At 43.2% G+C, this 20,686-nt stretch overlaps 2 protein-coding genes and 1 long non-coding RNA gene across 7 annotated transcripts in view; 1 reads left to right on the top strand and 2 right to left on the bottom strand.

Annotated features, from left to right (window-relative positions):
- Positions 1-8,430, bottom strand: part of LOC125717851 (transmembrane channel-like protein 6) — a 46,743-nt gene extending 38,313 nt beyond the window's left edge. For 2 of the 5 annotated variants that reach the window (XM_048991184.1, XM_048991180.1), the window contains exons 1-8: positions 6,386-7,437; positions 5,668-5,789; positions 5,427-5,564; positions 3,840-3,998; positions 2,465-2,561; positions 1,503-1,572; positions 1,146-1,388; positions 90-262 (exon numbers count right to left, since the gene is read on the bottom strand). In XM_048991184.1, the coding sequence (XP_048847141.1) occupies positions 90-262; positions 1,146-1,388; positions 1,503-1,572; positions 2,465-2,561; positions 3,840-3,998; positions 5,427-5,564; positions 5,668-5,789; positions 6,386-6,453 (1,070 nt within the window). In that variant the 5' untranslated portion in view covers positions 6,454-7,437. Of the gene's footprint in view, positions 1-89; positions 263-1,145; positions 1,389-1,502; positions 1,573-2,464; positions 2,562-3,839; positions 3,999-5,426; positions 5,565-5,667; positions 5,790-6,385; positions 7,438-7,763 lie in introns of those variants that run through there. The other 3 variants (XM_048991181.1, XM_048991183.1, XM_048991182.1) reach the window with 3 other exon arrangements.
- A 3,255-nt stretch (positions 8,431-11,685) lies between these two features.
- LOC125717887 (uncharacterized) lies at positions 11,686-15,070 on the bottom strand. The gene is made up of 3 exons (XR_007384680.1): positions 14,955-15,070; positions 12,911-13,188; positions 11,686-12,784 (listed from the first exon to the last, which is right to left on the bottom strand). It is a non-coding gene; the product is annotated as an uncharacterized LOC125717887 (long non-coding RNA).
- syngr2a (synaptogyrin 2a) lies at positions 15,014-20,649 on the top strand. Its single transcript, XM_048991223.1, has 4 exons — positions 15,014-15,206; positions 17,286-17,526; positions 17,749-17,885; positions 18,505-20,649. The coding sequence occupies exons 1-4, from the start codon at positions 15,108-15,110 to the stop codon at positions 18,697-18,699; spliced, it is 672 nt and encodes a 223-aa protein (XP_048847180.1). The 5' UTR covers positions 15,014-15,107; the 3' UTR covers positions 18,700-20,649.
- Positions 20,650-20,686: the final 37 nt, after the last annotated feature.

A 20,686-nucleotide genomic window follows, 5' to 3' on the forward strand; every position in this document is an offset into this window, starting at 1 on the left:
AGACAAAAAATAAATATGGAAAATGGCAAAGATACTAAAAATACTGGGGATGGGGAATCCATGGGATGAGGGATCACAGCGCCACCTACCTGTACACAAGAAAGATGAAGGAAAGAAGGAAGGACAGAGAGATGTTTAGGAAGTAGACCAGGGGGGCATTTTTATATGTTGCCCCACAGTCGCTGGGGGCCAATGTGCAGCTCTCACGCAGCGTGGAGTTGGTGTAGTAGCTGTAGAACATCGCCGAGTTTGCAAGGCTACCCTACCGAAACAAGGGCAAGGGACTGGTCAGTAAGGAAGCAGGTATGGTGCAGCTGCATGAAAGATCCCAAAAGGGGATCCCAATCTGGCCGCAAATCCATAAACTCAGCAGTACTGTACTCCACTTTAAGAGGTCCAAAACATTTTCCATGATTATTTTAAGCATCTAGGACTATTAATCATGCAAAAAGCGGTTACACTAGTGTTAATGAAGAGTTTTGACAGTCAACTTCAGTGTGAAAATGTGGGTTTGTGAACATCCTGACAAGCACACGTGCATGTCTGTGTAATGGGGGGTGTTGTGCTGCCTTAAAGGGACACGCTGTATAGCCAAGAAACACATTTTACTGCCTTGTAAGGAGGGACAAGTGCTGTCAGAAGAGAGGAAAAGATCCCCCAAGTACTTTTGTAAGACAACAAAGTGCTATAAAAATCACTAGAGAATTAAAAAAAACACATTAAAATATCCTACAAGTATACAATCCATCCATTATCATCCATCCGTCCATCCGTCCTTCAATTGTTTATGCATTAGAAGATTACAGGATTTGTCCCATTTTATGTTGAATGACTTACATTTAAAAATTTAAAGTAATTGTACACTTAAAAAACGTGTAAAGGAAACACCTCACAGACACAAATATACACATAATGCATGAGACTGAATGTGCGTATGTATACATTTCCTAAGATTAAAAACTAAAAGGCAGATCAGGTGAGTGTGTCCCTTTTAGTAAAAAAGCGTCAAAAGTATTTTGCTTGTCATCAGTTGTTTGTTTTCAAATTTTGTTGGGGAGGAGTTTAGAGTCATGTTTTGCAATCTAGAAATTAATTTTCAGTCTGTACAATGGAAGATACAATGGAACAGGTTCCTAAATCCTTACCATACCAGTGAGCATCTCCAGGCCTGTGAATTTGCCGGAAGTGGGCAGAGGGGCGTAAATCGCCTGCGGCACGGTCAGGAAGGCCCCGGTGCTCAGTAAGAGGACAACATTGAAGAACAGTAGAGTCTTCAGGAAAGTAAAGTAAGATAGGACACCCGTGCCGAAACGGCCAGACACATCCGTGAATGCCACCTGCCACAGGCGGGAGGAGTCCAGCGCCCACTGCCAGTTATGCTTGATCTGCTGTGAAGAGTACATAAAAGTAAATTAAAATAAAACTGATTTTAATACAAGTGTTTATCCAGGACACAGGCTGAATGGAGTATTGTAAGGATTTGTGACTTGACAAAAACTCACCAGAATGAGACTGCTGCAGCAAGGCACATGACTGCTGGAAACTGCTCTTTTCTGAGTACTCGACAGCTTCCTTGAAAGAGAAGGAGTGCCAAGTTTCTAAAGAGAAAATCTTTGCTAGAAAAACAGGCGATTGTTGTTAGTGAGAAAACCTGAGGACAGGACCAGAGACAGGGGGCTAGTGACAGAGAGGAGGTGTCCACACAGCCTAAGGACAGGAGCAGGGACAGGGGGCTAGTGACAGAGAGGAGGTATCCACACAGCCTAAGGACAGGGGCAGGGACAGGGGGCTAGTGACAGAGAGGAGGTGTCCACACAGCCTAAGGACAGGGGCAGGGACAGGGGGCTAGTGACAGAGAGGAGGTATCCACACAGCCTAAGGACAGGAGCAGGGACAGGGGGCTAGTGACAGAGAGGAGGTGTCCACACAGCCTAAGGACAGGAGCAGGGACAGGGGGCTAGTGACAGAGAGGAGGTGTCCACACAGCCTAAGGACAGGAGCAGGGACAGGGGGCTAGTGACAGAGAGGAGGTGTCCGCACAGCCTAAGGACAGGAGCAGGGACAGGGGGCTAGTGACAGAGAGGAGGTGTCCACACAGCCTAAGGACAGGAGCAGGGACAGGGGGGTTAGTGACAGAGAGGAGGTGTCCACACAGCCTAAGGACAGGAGCAGGGACAGGGGGCTAGTGACAGAGAGGAGGTGTCCACACAGCCTAAGGACAGGAGCAGGGACAGGGGGCTAGTGACAGAGAGGAGGTGTCCACACAGCCTAAGGACAGGAGCAGGGACAGGGGGTTAGTGACAGAGAGGAGGTGTCCACACAGCCTAAGGACAGGAGCAGGGACAGGGGGCTAGTGACAGAGAGGAGGTGTCCACACAGCCTAAGGACAGGAGCAGGGACAGATAAGGCCAATGAGACCAGATTCACAGATTCCGATGGAGGACCGGCATTTAACATAGCCTACCTGACCTCCCGCTTCTTAGCCATGCTCAGGGGAACAGTCCTCAACATCCGCATAAGATCCCCAGATGGTAGAGCCCGGAGGTCTCTCACAAGCTGCTCTGTAAAGGGCACGTGCAGCTCAGTGGGTCTCAGGGACTCGCACAGGCCATTTCACAGGGTAACAGGAGAACAGCACCACCCACTGGCTGGTGGGCTTCCATACTATCCATCCATCCATCCATTTTCCAAACCGCTTATCCTATTGGGTCGCGGGGGGTCCGGAGCCTATCCCGGAAGCAATGGGCACGAGGCAGGGAACAACCCAGGATGGGGGGCCAGCCCATCACAGGGCACACTCACACACCATCCACTCACACATGCACACCTATGGGCAATTTAGCGACGCCAATTAGCCTCAGCATGTTTTTGGACTGTGGGGGGAAACCGGAGTACCCGGAGGAAACCCCACGACAACATGGGGAGAACATGCAAACTCCACACACATGTGACCCAGGCGGAGACTCGAACCCGGGTCCCAGAGGTGTGAGGCAGCAGTGCTAACCACTGCACCACCATGCCGCCCCGGCTTCCATACTAATCATACAGATTTACTCGAAATGTCTTTCTGTATCAAGAACAAGGAAGCACATTCTGCTTAGTAATGGGGGTCCTGTGGAGGTCAGGTGGGGCTGGACAGTGGGACAGTGGCTGGACATCCAGCTTTGTTGCTGAGAAGCCTATGCACTCACACAACAGTTAAGGCCGTGGCCAACAGCCAGCCTGGATCTTCCTACCAAGTATCAAGTACTTTTGTTTAATAATCGTGTTGTTCAGCTATCAGGAGGCCACCAAAAGTGTAAGCAACCATGACCCATGACTAAGGATCATCTGAATGAAGAACCATGTCAGGTGGAGGCGTGGATGGTCTCTATTTTTTTCATATTGTCATACTTTCCAGACATTTCACTCCTCTATGCAGAACATGAAGTTATTTAAGAAAAAAACATGTCATGTAGTCAACTGTAAACTCCGGAATCAGAGATAGCAGAGTGAGTCTAAAAAGGCTCATCAGTGTGTAAGTTGAGCACCAGGGAAACGAAGATCCCCCTTTGTTTCTCGATACCATTGGCACTGCCCGATCTATGACATTTCATGCCATTATCCTACACGTGCACCCTATTCTTTTACTTTTTTCACTTAAATGAGGCTCCAATCACTGCTAACACTGTGCATGACAACACACGGCCTCAATACAGAATCAGTTTCACAGAAAGAGTAGCGTCTATATTTTCTATGATGTTAAAAAAAAAATCTTCAAGATTTCAAAATGGCGGTGTGTACTGTCATACCGTCCGTCCCACCTAGTCGAGTGGGAGGGGGAAAGGCTGGATATTTACCATTCTGCCTGATGTTTATGTTGGTCTGGATGCTGTAGCCACGGATACTGGGTCGGCAGGACCGCGAGACATCTCGTGCGGCAGACAGGCTCTGCCTGGTGTGGTGAGGCCGCATACCACGACCAAGGTAGTCTGCAATGATGGCGACTTCATTATAGCCTGGAGTAATGGGGAGAGGGGGTGCATTAGGAGCTACTTCACTGATCGAGTGTGTAATCTAACCCAATCCCTAAGCTCAGACTGCCTCTCTCTGGATTATCCATGGGCACGATCAGATGTGGAGAGTTCAGGACCAGAGAGTACAAATCCAGACCGAGATTTTGTTTCAACCAACCAGTTGCATTCAGAGAGTACTCAACTGATTGGTTGAAACAAAATCTTGGTCTGGATTTTTACTTTCTGGACCTGAACTGTCCTCCTCTGGGCAGAATAAACCTTGAGCATTTACATAAGAACATAAGAACTATACAAACGAGAGGAGGCCATTTGGCCCATCAAGCTCGCTTGGGGAGAACTAAACTAATAGCTCAGAGTCGTTAAAATCTTATCTAGCTCTGATTTAAAGGAACCCAAGGATTCAGCTTGCACTACATTATCAGGAAGGCTATTCCATACTCTGACTACACGCTGTGTAAAGAAGTGCTTCCTTAAATCCAGCTTGAAATGTTCTCCCGCTAATTTCCACCTATGGCCACGAGTTTGTGTATTTGAACTAATGCTGAAGTAACTATTTGGCTGAACAGCATCCAAACCTGTTAGAATCTTATATACCTGGATCATGTCCCCCCTCAGTCTCCTTTGCTTGAGACTGAACAGATTTAGCTCAAGTAACCTTTCCTCGTATGACATTCCTCTAAGACCAGGAATCATTTTTGTGGCCCTACGCTGCACCTTTTCTAAGGCCACAATGTCCTTTTTAAGATATGGTGACCAAACCTGCACACAATATTCTAGGTGAGGTCTCACCAAGGAATTGTATAATCTTAGCATTACCTCCCTTGACTTAAACTCCACACACCTGGAGATATACCCCAACATCCTATTGGCCTTTTTTATTGCTTCCCCACACTGGCGAGAATGGGACATGGAAGCATCAACATACACACCAAGGTCTTTCTCATGATCAGCTACCTTTATTTCAGTGACACCCATGAAATACCTGTACTTTATATTTCTGCTCCCTAGATGGAGTACCTTACATTTATCGACGTTAAATTTCATCTGCCAGGTATCGGCCCAGTCACTAATTAAATCTAAATTAAATTTAGTGATCCTTTGATGGACCACAAATAAAATAAAAACAAAATAAAAACGATACTCTTCCTAGAATGACTTATTTGCTTATGTTAATAATGGAGATTCAGTTGCTTGCATTACAAACTTTTGAGATTCCCTGAGAGAGCGAGATAATCAAAGGCAAAGAATGCACAGGAAAAATGGGCAGATACTGCCCTGCACACTGTGCAATTTGTTATATTCTTGTGCTTCCTATAAATACAGCTGTGTTTAGATCATCAGAATGGAGCTATTTCAGCCCACCTGTGATCACATTTGCATTTTGCATCACACACAGAATCATTCTCTCACTAATAGCGCGGCTGGGCAGCGATGAGAGTATTGCGGAACTTGGCTGCCATGCACCATCGATTCCCTGGCTCCTGATAGGTCCTCGTCCTTCTTCTGGCCTGGTCCTCGGATCACCTGGGGCATCTGCTTGACAATGGCCTACAGTCACAAGGTGCAGGCACCATCACAGTTTACTGCTCACATGGCTACAAAATTCGTTGAAATATCGTTGCAAAATCTGTGCCAAAAAGTCCCAGTATACCTGCTGTCTCCAAGGAAAGGTCTTCCATCTCCAGTGTCTCTCCCCCCATGTCTGAGATATACATCTGACCCTCCACCAGTGGGGTTAACAAATCTTGAGGCAGACCCTCATCATCCGTACATCTGTATGACAGTCAGAGAATTTATCTGATGCAGCAAACAACAGCGCTGTGGCTTAATAACAGTCTTCACAATCTGCTCTTTCAAATCACAAGATCCCAGAGAGATCTTTGTCTATAGCCTCCATACATCGCTGTTGATCATTCATTACACATCATCACAAACCAAAAGGCTGGAAGCAACACATGTGGGCTATGAAAGCAAGTAAAGGAAATGGTAGATTATTCGGAACATTGCCGTCTCACAATCCAAAGATGATAGTTACACAGAAGGTGACGATGAATTGATGCCAGTTAAAATAGGGGTTCCCAACATTTTGACTTCTACAGATAAGTTTACAAAAATTTCACGGACTGGGGAGGGAGTACCAGAGGATCAACTGGCGATTTCATAAGTTTAATTGTTTTTTTTCCAGTCCATGTTTTTGCTCTCTCCCAGTTCCCGTAGGGTGCAAAGACAAAGAAAGCACAGGAAACATGAAGAGGTGCTGCGCTACACACTGTACGACTTGCTATATTTAGTGGGCAAAGCCTCTGTCCCCAAGGACCGGGTTGGGAGAAACTGGTGTAGTAACCTGAATGTCCAAAATATCAACTCACCTTGGCTCTGCCATGTGATGGGGACTAAGGTCAAACTGAACCCTTCCAAGTGTCTCCATGCTGTTCATCTGCTTTCTTCACCAGCAAAAAATGTTGTATCAATAACCTGTTAAGAAGAAATTCTTAAATCCCTTCAGAAAAACTAATTAATTTTATTGCTGTTCCTTCAGTTGTTGTCCCTCGTGTATTTTTCCTTGTCCTTAGATGTTGATTTGATAGTACTTCAGGCTACCCAGTTAGACAAATGAAAAGCAAAACTAAACCAATTGAATATTTTGTTCGGAGAAGACCAGATGGCAAAGGAGAGAGAGATCTGCGTGTCTGTCGCAGTCCTGGACTCATCATTAACCGCTATGAGCTATCTCACATATCTAATCTGTCACCATTTGAAAAGGGGAAGTCCTTAGAGGTACTAGATAAAATTTGCAGTGTAGCACATTGTTCTTCTCTACAAGCATGTTCAGCATTCAGCTATACAGTTTGCGTTTTCATCTAATGCACGTTTCAGGGATGAGAGGTTTATTAACGGTTTTAAATCGATATGATATTAACTGATCTGTTGATATTAAAGATAATATGGATTGCGCAATGGGTAGCGCCGCCGGCTGCAGGCACAGAAGGGTGACGCTATCTGCGGTGACACCCGGCCCCACCTTCTTTGCGCAGAGTATGTATATCGTACAGTATTTATAAATATTACATATTTGCTTTTAACTATTTTCCACCACCAGTGGAATTACACAAAAAGGAAACTTAAAAAGAATCCAACTTTAACGTGTTCATGATTTTATCGTACAATCCAAAACACCTGTGCATTTCACTACCAGCACGATAAAATACAGTACACGAACTGTGAAGACAGTTTGCTGCTCATTGTAGGCCTACTTATTTTAAAAGAAAAACGCCCTGCAAACAGCTAAATGTCCCTGGGGATTATCTATCTATCTGTCCATCCGTCCGTCCGTCCACACCCAGGAATATGCATAGGACCTACGTGAATATGATTACTTACTGCCTTCTTTGAGTGATTTTTCTCACTTCGGCGGACATCACTATCCAATTATAAATTGTTTTAAATTGTTGTCAAAATACCGCCCCCCCCCCCCCCCAAAAAAAAAAAAAAAAAACAAGCCAGCTGCTACGTCTAAAGCGCTTCAGTGGTTTTTATTCAAATAAATATGGTAGGAAATAGTATAGGTCTATGAAAAAAATCAAGGAAACCTGAATAAGTCAGACACCAACCGGAAAGCGTTTTGTTTATCAGCTTCCCTCGTCATATGATTTAAATTGAGTTTCACTTACGTGCCAGGTTTCGTACGAATATAAGTGCCCCCCGATGGGCACCGCTATGGGTGACTTACCTTCGCAGACAACTTACTCTGTGAAAAAGAACAAATTGATGGAGGAGTAAAGCCATTCTCCCCATGGGGATCAATAAAGTATCAATTTTTATTATGGACCTTGCTTTGCGCACTGGTGCATTGTCATGTTGGAATTGGAAGAGGCCATCCCCAAATTGACTTGGCACAATGTAGTCAGGCAAGTACCGATCTCCTAACCACCCTCAAACCCAGACTCATCCATCGGATTGCCAGACAGAGAAGAGAGATTCGTCATTCCAGAGAACACGTCTCCACTGCTCTGTAGTCCAGTGGCAGTGTGCTTTGCATCACTGCATCCGTAGCTTTGCATTGCACTTGGTGATGTAAGGCTTGGATGCAGCTGTTCAGCCATGGAAACCCATTCCATGAAGTTCTCTGCACAGTGTTCTTTAGCTAATCTGAAGGCCACATGTGATTTGGAGGTCTGTAGCTTGTTACAGGTTGTTAAGGTTCAGGGGAGGGGTTGCCCTGCAGATTATGCTCGTCGTCATTCGCATGTTGTTCCCTTTGACTCCGCCTCCCGGACCTGGCCACGCCCCCGGTCTTCGACGCTGCTTTTGAAAAGGCCATGGCGTGAGAACAGCGGGAGTTTTGCTCGTTGCTTGGATTGTTGTATTGTGTTTGGATTACTTGTGTATGACAGATTTTTGTTTCTTGGTTTCTGATTTTCGTCTCTCCCTGTATCTGCATACTCGCCCCGCCTTTGATTGTTTCTTTGGTCTTAATCTTCCGCCTGCCTATAGACTATTCTTTTGCTTGTCCCCTAGGACAATGTCGCTCTGGTTTTGTTTTTCCTGTATGTTCGTGTCTGTCTCGGTGCGTAAGGAGTGACTGCCTTTTTGTTTATGCGTACGTGTGGTTTACTGTGGTTTTGGTTAGGGAGTTAGATTTAGTCCTTGTCATTTCGTTTTCTCGTTTTCATTTCCTTTAAAATTAGCTTAGCTTGTGGAATCGTTCGTTAGCGTTGTTTTGTTTATTGTTTTGGCCCGTGTCACTCCCGAAGTTTGTTGTACCTCGTGTTTGTAGAAGTGTCTGTGAATAAATATAAAAAAAAATACAAAATGATCGCTTTGTTTCTCGTGTTCACTTTTCTCATCCCCTGATTGTCTCGTTTTCCCCTCTCCTTTCCATTTACCTTTCTGTCGGTCCTCAACCCTAGACTGGGGATCGTAACAAGCTATTGACTCTGCAGACAGTTGGCGACTTCTGTACACTGTGCGCCTCAGCGTGCGTTGTCCCAGCTCTGCGATTTTACGAGGCCTACCACTTCTTGGCTGAGTTGCCGTTGTTCCTAATTGCTTCTATTTTGCTATAATACCACTAACAGTTGACCGTGGAAAATTTAGTAGCGAAGAAATCCTGTCACGGTACCACGCTTGAATTCACTGAGCTCCTGAGAGTGACCCAATCTTAAACAAGTGTTTGTAGAAGCAGTCTGCATGCCTAGGTGCTTGATTTTATACACCCGTGTCCATGGAAGCGATTGGAACACCTGAATTCAATGATTTGGAGGGTGTCCCAATACTTTTGGCAATATAGTGTAGGTCTGCTGTTCCTCTACATCGAAAGATTCAATTGAGGTGGTTCAGGCATCTGACTACGGTACAGTAGCGTGCACAGCGCGGGGGCAGGGGAGGCTGAGCAATCCAGTCCATCTCAATTGGAATGGATTGTGAAAGTAATATATGCAACTGAATTAATTCAATTGCATATAATAAATGGTACTCAATAAATAATGAACAATGACCGATCTTCAACGGAAAACAAATAACTGCTGCCCGAACAAGCTGTCAAAAATGGATGGACGTATTGTTAGGGCAAAAGCGACACTGTGTGGCGGGAGTGGGAAATACATGCTGCTCAGAGACCCACAATTGAGGTACGAATCAGATGTTAACTGGATGTTTCTGTGTCAAGTCCAGACACATCACTTAGTTACTGAATTCATAAGTGATTAACATGTTTTAGAAATATTATATTTTATTTACAGTTAACCTGAAACATAAGTTTATTACAAACACATCATATTCTAGGAGGTTCATAGTATTTTAATATTCCCCAGATCCCGTTTAACAAGTAATATACATTGCTCAAAAAATTTAAGGAACACTTTTTAATCAGAGTATAGCATCAAGTCTATTAAACGTCTGGGATATTGATCTGGTCAGTTAAATAGCGGAGGGGGTTGTTAATCAGTTCGGCTGCTTTGGTGTTAATGAAATTATCAACAGGTGAACTAGAGGGGCAACAATGAGACGACCCCCAAAACACAAATGGTTTAACAGGTGGAGGCTGCTGGCATTTTTCCCTCCTCATCTTTTCTGGCCGTTTTTTCACTAGTTTTGCATTTGGCGACGGTCAGTGTCACTACTGGTAGCATGAGGCGATACCTGGACCCTACAGAGGTTGCACAGGTAGTCCAACTCCTCCAGGATGGCGCATCAATACGTGCCATTGCCAGAAGGTTTGCTGTGTTTCCCAGCACGGTCTCAAGGACATGGAGGAGATTCCAGGAGACAGGCAGTTACTCTAGGAGAGCTGGACAGGGCCATAGAAGGTATTTAACCCATTAGCAGGACCGGTATCTGCTCCTTTGTGCAAGGAGGAACAGGATGAACACTGCTGGAGCCCTACAAAATGACCTCCAGCAGGCCACTGGTGTGAATGTTTCTGATTGTTTGGTCAGAGACAGACTTCATGAGGGTGGCTTGAGGGCCCAACGTCCTCTAGTGGGCCCTGTACTCACTGCCCAGCACCATGGAGCTCGATTGGCATTTGCCATAGAATACCAGAATTTGCAGGTCTGCCACTGGCACCATGTGCTTTTGACAGATGAGAGCAGGTTCACCCTGAGCACATGTGACAGACGTGAAAGGATCTGGAGAAGCCATGGAGAACGTTATTCTGCCTGTAACATTGTTCAGCATGACCAGTTGTGTGGTGGGTCAGTGATGGTCTGGGGAGGCATATCCATGGAGGGACGCACAGACCTCTACAGGCTAGATAACGGCACCTTGACTGCTATTAGGTATCAGAATGAAATCCTTGGACCCGTTGTCAGACCCTATGCTGGTGCAGTGGGTCCTGGGTTCCTCCTGGTGCATGACAATGCCCGGCCTCATGTGGTAATAGCATGTTCCTGGAGGATGAAGGAATTGATAGCATTGACTGCCCCCCACGCTCGCCTGACCTAAATAAAACAACTCTGGGACATTATGTTTCATCCATCCAATGCCACCAGGTTGCACCTCAGACTGTCCAGAAGCTCAGTGATACCCTGGTCCAGATCTGAGAGGAGATCCCCCAGGACACCATCCGTGGTCTCTTTAGGACCATGCCCCGAGATTGTCAGGCATGCATACAACCACATGGGGGCCATACAAACTACTGAGTATGATTCCGAGTTACTGTAATGAAATTTCACCAAAATGGACTAGCCTGCTGCATCACTTTTCACTTTGATTTTCGGGGTGTCTTTGAATTCAGCCCTCTGTAGGTTGATAATTTCATTTCCATCAAACGATGCGGCATCCTTTCATTCCTAACACATTACCCAGTCTACATCAGTATAGATATCCAGCATGATTTTTTCCCCCATTGATATCTGATGTGTTTTCAAAGTGTTCCTTTAATTTTTTTGAGCAGTGTATTAGTGGACTCAGTTGAAGGATTTTTAGGAGGACAATATTAATATAATATTAATATTAATAGCTATATCTGGTGCCCATTTTGTATTGGATATGCAAATGGAAACCTGGCAAGTACAATTGAAAACATTGTCATATATTATTTCTGATATTTTTGATTGCCCACTTAGGCAACTTAAATACCATAGGGTAAGATGGTTAAATTTTGCTAATTTAAAAATAATGTTTAAATTATTTGTATAATAATTAACTTAAGGGATTTTAATGCATGACCTGTGTATTCATTAAAGCATTTAGAACGTTGCAGTACAAATAATCGTGGAAGCTTATTACAGTTTTTTTTCAATTGCTTAAGCACAATTTTGAAAACAGGGCTCAGTTTTTCATAACATTTCACACAATTAGTAAAACACTTCACACAACTAGCACAACACCTCAGATTATTTGCAAAATGGAACACTTTAGTCAAATCTCTACAATTTCTTACGAAAACCCTATTTTCTTGTCAAAACATCCAACATGGTCTGATTCTGTTTGATTCAAACACTCCTGTGCTTATCTTAAAACACTTTTAACATTCACACAGAGAAAGTGTAAAAATAGGTTCATAAACACTACATGACAACACTTGTGCAAACCAATGGAATTACTTATTTCTCTTCATGCCACAGTTTTTTGTAATTATGTAAGTCCAGAAAAGAAAGAACATCACACTAAACATGATCTGTGCCTCTCCGCCTAGCTGGGTCTGGCCACAGGGCCTCATCAACATCACAGGCTATGTTATCATTAACAAGACAACGTGGGAAGAATCTTCTGGAGTGATGAATCCATCCCTGTATTGCTGTTACATCAATTTGGTCACAGGCTTCCTCCACAGCTTGGATAAGCGGCATCTGAACATACGGCCGGAGATCATACACCTTCCACCGCCACGCTGAGGAGAACTCCTCAATGGGGTTTAGGGAGGGGGAGTTTGGTGGAAGGTGTACAGCTGTAAATTGCAGCTGTTGCTGAAACCAGTTGTGAACCTCAGCAGAACGATGGATAGATACGTTGTCCCAGACAACAATGTATCTCATCTGGTCCCTTTGGTTTGCGGCTGTGATAATGTGGTGTAATCTATTCAAAAATATAAGAATGACGTCAGTGTTTTAAGGACCTCAGTTGGCATGACGATGGAGGACCCCATTTTGTGATATGGCTGCACAAAGGCTAATGTTACCCCCAGGTTGCCCTGGTACATTGACAATAGCCCTGTGGCCAATGATATTTCTTCCTCTTCTTCTCAATATACTCTGGTTAAATCCAGCCTCATAGATGTATATAAATTAATGCTGGACTTCATCCGCATCCATTTGCAAAACTCTCTGAAATAAAAGATCACATTGTGTAGATCAGTATACTGTAAATCCGCTATACAGTAAAATTGCATGTACAGTTCCAAAAGGTTATGTGTGCACTACACAATACTACAGTCAATAAACAAACCTTACCTCCACATATTCACGCCGCAGGACTTTCACCCTGTCTGAATTTCTCTCAAATGACACTCTATACAGTTGTTTCATCTGGACTTGATGTTTAAGGATACAGGCTGTTGTTGACAGAGAGACTCATTGGACATTATTAAAAATCGTGTGATCATTGACAATGGGTTTGAATTTCTCTAAGTTTGATTGCATTATTTGCCAAAACAAGGTTCATGATCTCTTTCTCCTGCGCCTGTGTAAAAATGCAACCCCTCCCTCCTTGGTGTTCTCGACATTCAATCCTGTGGGGCAAAACAAAATACATGTCGTTAACTGTAAACTGTTCATATAGATAGTTTATGCAGTAAGCTATGGATTGTAGTTGCTAAATTGCTCATAGGTGTGCATGTATGAGTGGATGGTGTGTGAGTGTGCCCTGCGATGGGCTGGCCCCCCATCCTGAGTTGTTCCCTGCCTCGTGCCCATTGCTTCCGGGATAGGCTCCGGACTCCCTGCAACCCAGTAGGATAAGCGGCTTGGAAAATGGATGGATGGATGGCTATGGATTGTCTGTTGACAGAAGATAAGTTTGTCACCTGTGTTCTTGATTAAATGTCCAAATTACTGATGCCACCGTGTACCTGCTTAGGTTAGGCTGTGCTCTCAGTCCAGCCTCCCTCAGTGTTAGTCCGTAGTTTATTACATGGACCACAAGTGTAACATGAATTTCATTAGTCAAATTTGGTTGTCTTCTTCTTTGTTCACATCCTACTCCACCTCATTCTCAATCTCAATCTTTCTGGATTCCTCCTCTCACCCACACTCTCCTTCTTCCTCTCACACCGTTCATTTGTTTTTTTTTTTTGTTTGTTTTTTTTCAGTGTCAAAGGTATATAAGTGTGTTTAGTGTTTTGAAAAAGTGTGAAGCTGTTAATGTGCTTAAAGTTGTGGAAATATGGGCTGCTGTTTTGCTTCTTGACTGTTAGGTTTTGCTAATTGTGGAAAAGTTTTAATTTTAGTGTGTAAGCAATGTCAAAATTAAACTGTAAGATTGCATAAGAATATTTATTTAAAAGATTGATTTGTAGTAAATTAAACCTTCCGTACAGTATCGATATCATTCAACGTCAAGAAGTACAAACATTTCAATTATTTTTACTTTCGTAAAGTGTATATTTCCATTTTTTCTTTCTATTTTGTAGGGCGGTAGTCTAACGTGCATGACGGAACTATATAAAAAAAAACCTCACGTGACCGCATTTGCCATACATCTTTATAGACATTTTGAAACATTTAAAAAAAAGCAAAATGCATGACGCATATTTTCGAAAAATAGAATAAAAAGTCAGAAGACATATTATCAAGTTCTGCGGAAGTGTGTCTCACTTCTTATTTCCTGATTCATCAATAGGTTTCTCGGTCACGTAGTAAAATTCTCACTAAAATAAACTGCATGAGATAATTACATTATTACTGAAGTTGCAAAAAAAATAAAAAAGTTTCGGAGAATTTAACCCGGTTTTAAAAACCACGAGCAGAAGCTAGCAAAAAAAGTGGATGGTGCCACGAAATGAAATGTGACAGGATGGATTATTAAAGTGACAAAGAGAAAGTCAGCAGGCCTAGTGGCTTATGCACCACAAAAAGGATAGAGTGGGATATTAATGATAACAAACAAACTTGTCAGTTATGAAAAGGTGTGCAGGAAGCCGGCATGCAATGTGAGATCGCTAACTTGAATAAAAGGAACATTTTGCAGGCTATTTATCGCATAGTATTCATTTAGTGTACATCAAAATGGCATCGTCAACATGTAATCGGAAGTAACACAACTTTGTGGCAACTTCTTATGAAACTGTTGAGTAAGATGTTACTTGCTTTCCACAGCAACCCACTAGAGTTACAACTCTTAAGAATCAGCTCGGTTAAAGAGCACAGCTTTTTTTTTTGGCTGTTGTTTAAATTTTACATATATGTAACATATTGCCTATGTATGTGTGTTTTGCTAAAGAGCGAATGCGAATCTGCCTTTGCTTTGTTCCATGAAAAGACACTTCAGCATAGTTACCCCTGACGTGTTATTTTCCGCGCTGGGCGGTTCTTGCGCTTTTCGGGAAGCGGCAGATCGGGCAACCTGAGTAGTCAGAGCGAACCTGCGAGCGCCTAACAGAAGCTCTGCTTACTTTGATGCTTTTGGATCTGAGCGATTTAGGATCCGGACATGGACTCCAGCGCGTACGGCGCCTCGCTGGCCGGGGGCACTTTCGATTTTCTTGGTTTTTTGAAACAGCCACAAACTATAGTGCGGATTTTGAGTTGGGTGAGTAGCCTACATAACGTCAACTTGTTGACCAAAGGCTATATTGAAATGAGCAGATGCAGGCCGCAGGGTTAGTGCATTTCCTGGAGCGCGCTCTGGCATTATAAATTACTGTATAATCATACAGTGTACCTCAGGTTTGTAACATTTTGTGTTAACTCGCTCGCTATAATTGCTTATGCGTACTTTAACGCTTTAAAAAGAAAATAAAAGCGCGGGTCCATTTTTGTTACTATTACAGTTTGCTTTCATTTTGTCCTGCAATTAATTTGTGATATGGGTTGAGACTTCTACATCTAAGGTGACCCACCTGTTCTCACGCGCAAAATAATAATAGAACGCCTAATGTGCTATAATATAGGAAGAAACCAATGATAAAGCTAAGTACCCGTATTCTATATTAATCTGTTTGCCAACCTATATCCTCATAGTACGCTCCTCCCTTCAAATATTTACCCTTGAGTTTCGAGCGCCTGATCTTTATTAAGATGTAATACCCTTCAGCCCTTCAGGGTGTTCCAGAGCACATCTTATACAACTTGGCGTTATTTCTGTTAGTATCTAGACTTAAAAACTGTGTCAAAATTACCAAGTCTATCTTTCAAGTAAGGGGAGGCCAGAAGCATCACTAGAGATTTATAAAAAAAAGGAGCGGAGAGCCTTACATTATCACCCCTGGGGGATGCAGTTCTGCTTGGCTTTACGTACTTAAGTAATATGCACGTGGGGGTACTTTAACTGTGTTGACTTTAAGGTTTCCCTGTGGCATGGTTTATTAAATATGTCGCACATCGTGAAATTAACCGTGAAAGTTAAAGCGTTATTTAAAAGGTGACCTTGGGTAACTTTCGGAAAACCCCCAGAAATCCAGGTGCCTTTATGCTTATAAAAAGGGAACCGCGCCGTTTATTCAATTAAAACCCCCCACAGCCACGCGACAGCCAAAGTGAAACTTGGCAAGAAACATAAACTGTTCTCTTCTGTCTTAAACCCCTATGCGCATTACATTCAAAACTCGTTATGGCAAGATTTATTCCTGCATTGGTGTGATTGATGTGCGTTTCAGCAGGAGACTCTAGCACACCTGGAACGGGTCAAGGTTCAGACAAATGTAAGATTTTTAAAGGAACTAAAATGATTACTCTGTAGCTTTAAGAGACTTAAAGGTACAGTGATTCTGCGGTATTGACCAACAGTCTTTTCTAAGTACAGAAAGTGCAGAAGGGCTGTTTCTTTAAAAGCCTTGTTAGGTAGTATAATGGGAGTTTTGTGCCTCTTGAGGGAATAGCTTGTCACGTGATGAGCCATATGACTGTCGGTTGGCTGCTCTGGAGAGGCATCTGAGGAAGTGAGTGACTGGATTTACCACTGAAGTCTGTATTGCTTCTTTGAGCTTATACAAGTGCAGTGCTGTAAATGATCACTGCCATCTTTATTAAATATATTATCGAGGTTAGCTCCTGCTGTTAAACTTAACATCAAAGAATTAAGTTACTGTCCCTCTGATGAAATAAGAATAAGTCTGAGTCTGCCTGCTTGTTACACAACTTTTCACTTTTTCCTTGTTTTATTCTTTCTGGATGTTCCTCTTAAAGTTTATTGTGGTGATTCTTTCCTTCGGCTTGTGCTGGCTACTGGGAATATGGGTGGAATTAAAGCTTCACAAATCTGCCTGTATTAACTCCCACGTTTCATGTCAACGACAAGTGGAAAATTCAGATATTTTAATGCGAGGTATTGGTGCAGGTTGAATAGCAGAATCACCATCACTGTGAAACTGCCAAGTCAAACAATATGATTATGAAATAGCTTGATGTCATAGACTGTAAAATGCTATGTGTTTATGCACATGTAGAGATGGCACATTTATCTCTGCGTTTGCAAAATGCTTTTATCCAAAGCCACTTAGAATAGGGGGATGTGCTACAATTTATTTGTGCTCCTTGTGTTTGACCCTACAACCTTTGCATCTTTTGCACAGTGTTCTACTTGTTGAGCTACATGAACCTTTATGATATAATGTTGGAGTACAGAAAATGAGTGACACTCACTGCTGACGGTCCTGTCTGCCATTCTCAGGTGTTTGCTATCATCGTTTTCGCCACCATTGTGGCCGAGGGTTACGTCAGCACGAACGTCGGAACCCCGGACGCCAAGTGCATGTTTAACCAGAACGACGGAGCCTGCAGCTACGCTGTGACTATTGGCGTGCTCGCCTTCCTGGCGTGCGTCATTTTCCTGGTCCTGGATGCCTACTTTCCTCAGATCAGCAATGCCAAGGAAAGGAAGTACATCGTCAGTGCAGACCTGATATTCTCAGGTACACCGTTTGTCAAATTATTGCCAGTACCTGGCTGGGCACACTGTCAACGTGACTTGGAGTTAGAGAAGTGCTCTGGCCCTTTAAATGCTTGTGAACTTGGCTGGTGTAACTGTTGTCCTATTGGGTAATGAACATGACAGAAGTGTGTGTAAGTCATTTGATTTGGAGGCTATATTCAGGCCTCCCTCTCTCTGCTTTTCATCACTGTCTCTAATGTAGGAACGTGGACGCTCCTGTGGTTTGTATGCTTCTGCTACCTGGCCAATCAGTGGGGTAAAACCACGGACATGACCGGTATCATCACCGATGCTGCCCGTGGTGCCGTTGCCTTCTCCTTCTTCTCCACCGTCAGCTGGGTGAGACTCTGACCTTTCTGCTGATTGGTAGAACGATTAATCGATTTGTCGATTGTTTTTTTTTTTTTTCCGTTTGTATTCAGTTTCAATTAATCTATATAATACAGTTTTCCTCCGTATCTGCGGGTGGTACGTTCCAAGACCTACCACAGACAGCCGAAACTGCGGATAATGGCGAACCATCCGCAGACCCCATGTATAGCATGATTTTTGTGTACTTTTTAATAAATTTATTTTATTAGGACATTATTTCACTTTCATGTATTTACATATGGTAATTGATAAATAATGTATAGTAAGACATTATTAGCTTTAAATATAGTAATGATAAAGTACACAGTACATTATTTTACAGTACTGTGCTCTTGAAAGGAATTCTGACATTTTAACCTAATACTCAAGAGATGAAAAAAAATATCATGCATCCAGGGATGACGGAGCGATGAAAACCGTGCTTTGTATATTCCTCAAAGGAAAAATGGGGGAAAAATCGCAGATACAAGGGGACTGTCTAAGTTACTGTCTAAGTTTAATCCTACAACCAATTTTAATATGATGTATTTGATGGTCCCCCCCATTGCAAGTAAGATTTCAAAATTGACATTCCTCCCCCAAACAGGGCCTTCTGGTCTTCTTTGCATTTGGAAGGTACCGCCAAGGGGTGACGGAGTTTGGGCAGACTTATGCCGATCCGGCCCACGACACTCCGTACCCGCCCTATCCCACCGGAGCTCCTCAGGGCTATCAGCAGTCTCCCTTCACCGGCGGCACGCAGCAGCAGGGTGAAGGATCGTACCTGCCCCCCTCCTACTAGAGGAATCGGGGTGGGGGAAGTGACACCAGGTGTAAACCGCCCAATGACGAAACGCTGCCAGTGCAATGAAGCTCCGCCCTATGTCTGGCTTAGCCAATTAAATGAGTTCCATCAAATAGTAGTATAGATGGGGGTGTACTGATGCTATTTATTTGGCCAAAGAGGAGATGGGGTGGAAGGGGAGAGGGTGGGGTGGGGGGGGGGGCACAGAGGGGGTAACAAAACATCAAATAAGATCTCAATTATGACACTGTGCTTGCTTTTTTCAGAATGTACTTTGTTCTGTGCCTGCATGTGTGAGGTAAACGCCAAAGTTTTCAAGTTTTCATTTTGGCCCCAAGTATTTTAGCGATTTGTGGACGTGGCCATACACTGCTCAGCCAGGGATCTTTGGAGCTAAATGCCGATTTCAGGGTCTGGTGGTGAGAGACCTGTTCCATCAGCACATGAGCAGTAATCCAAAACATTAGACGATTCTCAAACTTTGTGTCGCACATCTTAAGGATGGCGGTGGGTTGTGTAATGGGATGGGGGTGTGTGACTGTTTACATCAGTGCTTCTAAGATGCGTTTTTAAGGATTTGTACAAACTGAATCTATAATTAGCTGCAAGTAGTCTGCTGTTTTTTTTTTTATGTTTATCTTGGTCCAGTTCGGCGGAATATTAGTGGCTGTACCTGAAACTCGCATTCCTGCCAAATGCCAGATTTTGCCCGTTCCTCGCCCATGTTGGGCCGTCCCATGGCAGGTGGCTCCTTGCATCGCATGTCAAAAACAAGAGCTAATTAACAAGTGCCATCAACCACACAGTTCTTACACTGTTGCGGGGGGGGGGGTCACTATGGTTCGTATAACCTCAAAGCTGGGTGCGCCATTAGACGGCAGACCGTTAAAAATGGGGTTCGCTTCACAGCTTTGTCTTCTTTTGATCTTAAAAGGTCAAATTATTAACCAATAGCACATTTGCATATACAGAATCACACTTCCCTACACTGGAGAAGATATTCCTGTGTTCGTATTGGTATGATTAGTGTATGTTTTCTTTTTTTATTACACAGTGGCTACTTTAATGAAAAATGAGTTAATCTGTTAAGGAGTGATTCTGCACATTTTGAATACTATGAGTAGTGTAGTTTCGGTGTATAAGGCGTTTCAGCCACATGACGTGACAGACTTCTGTGAGACCATCCTGGTATCGCTCTGACGAGGTTCATAGCATCTTCAGTTTACTAATGACAGCTTAGAAAAGTCAGCACATAGATTTCGATTCTGGTTGCCTGTATTTACCTTTTATTTTGGAACTGATCAAGACGTCTAAGCACAGGACAGGAACTTGGATTGTTTCAGTAGAACATTTCACTATACAAAATAGTGGCACAATTTGTGGATTAAGTATTAAAAAAATATTAGCTGCACCACATACAATATCTTTCCCTCTTAATTTAGAAGGCATCCTCTCTTCTGTGCCTGTATGCCCTGACTACGAATATTACACCCATCTACAGTTCCTCACATAGCTGTAAACCTTTTCCTCTGGTTTTGACATTAGGTTAAGGATTTTTTTTTAACACCACAGCCCAATGTGGAGGTGCTGGCTTTATTTGTACGATTGTATTTGCCAAGTTAAATTTTCAGTATAACGTGATTTCAGTGTATGACTACTGTGCTGTTCTTCCTTTAACGGTGTATATTTTCTTATGGTTCATAAAGTGGTTAAATTGCTGTAATCATTGTCTGTAACCAGCTATTCATTTCTGCTCCTGGAATGTAGAAGCCCGTTTCCTGCCGGGTCTGTATATCCAGTTTTTTTTTAATTTTTAAAACAAAAACCAGTTAAGATTTTCCAATTAGAAGTTAATGGACAACATGCTTATCAGAACCCCCAATTGTTTCACACTGGAGTAAATTCTTATCACTCCATAAATCATTAAAAGACAATCAGTACATGAAATTATATTGTTTTCCTGTTCTTTGAAGAATATTGCCAA

This window comes from Brienomyrus brachyistius, chromosome 22, assembly GCF_023856365.1.
Source record: "Brienomyrus brachyistius isolate T26 chromosome 22, BBRACH_0.4, whole genome shotgun sequence".
NCBI classification, from domain to species: domain Eukaryota; kingdom Metazoa; phylum Chordata; class Actinopteri; order Osteoglossiformes; family Mormyridae; genus Brienomyrus; species Brienomyrus brachyistius.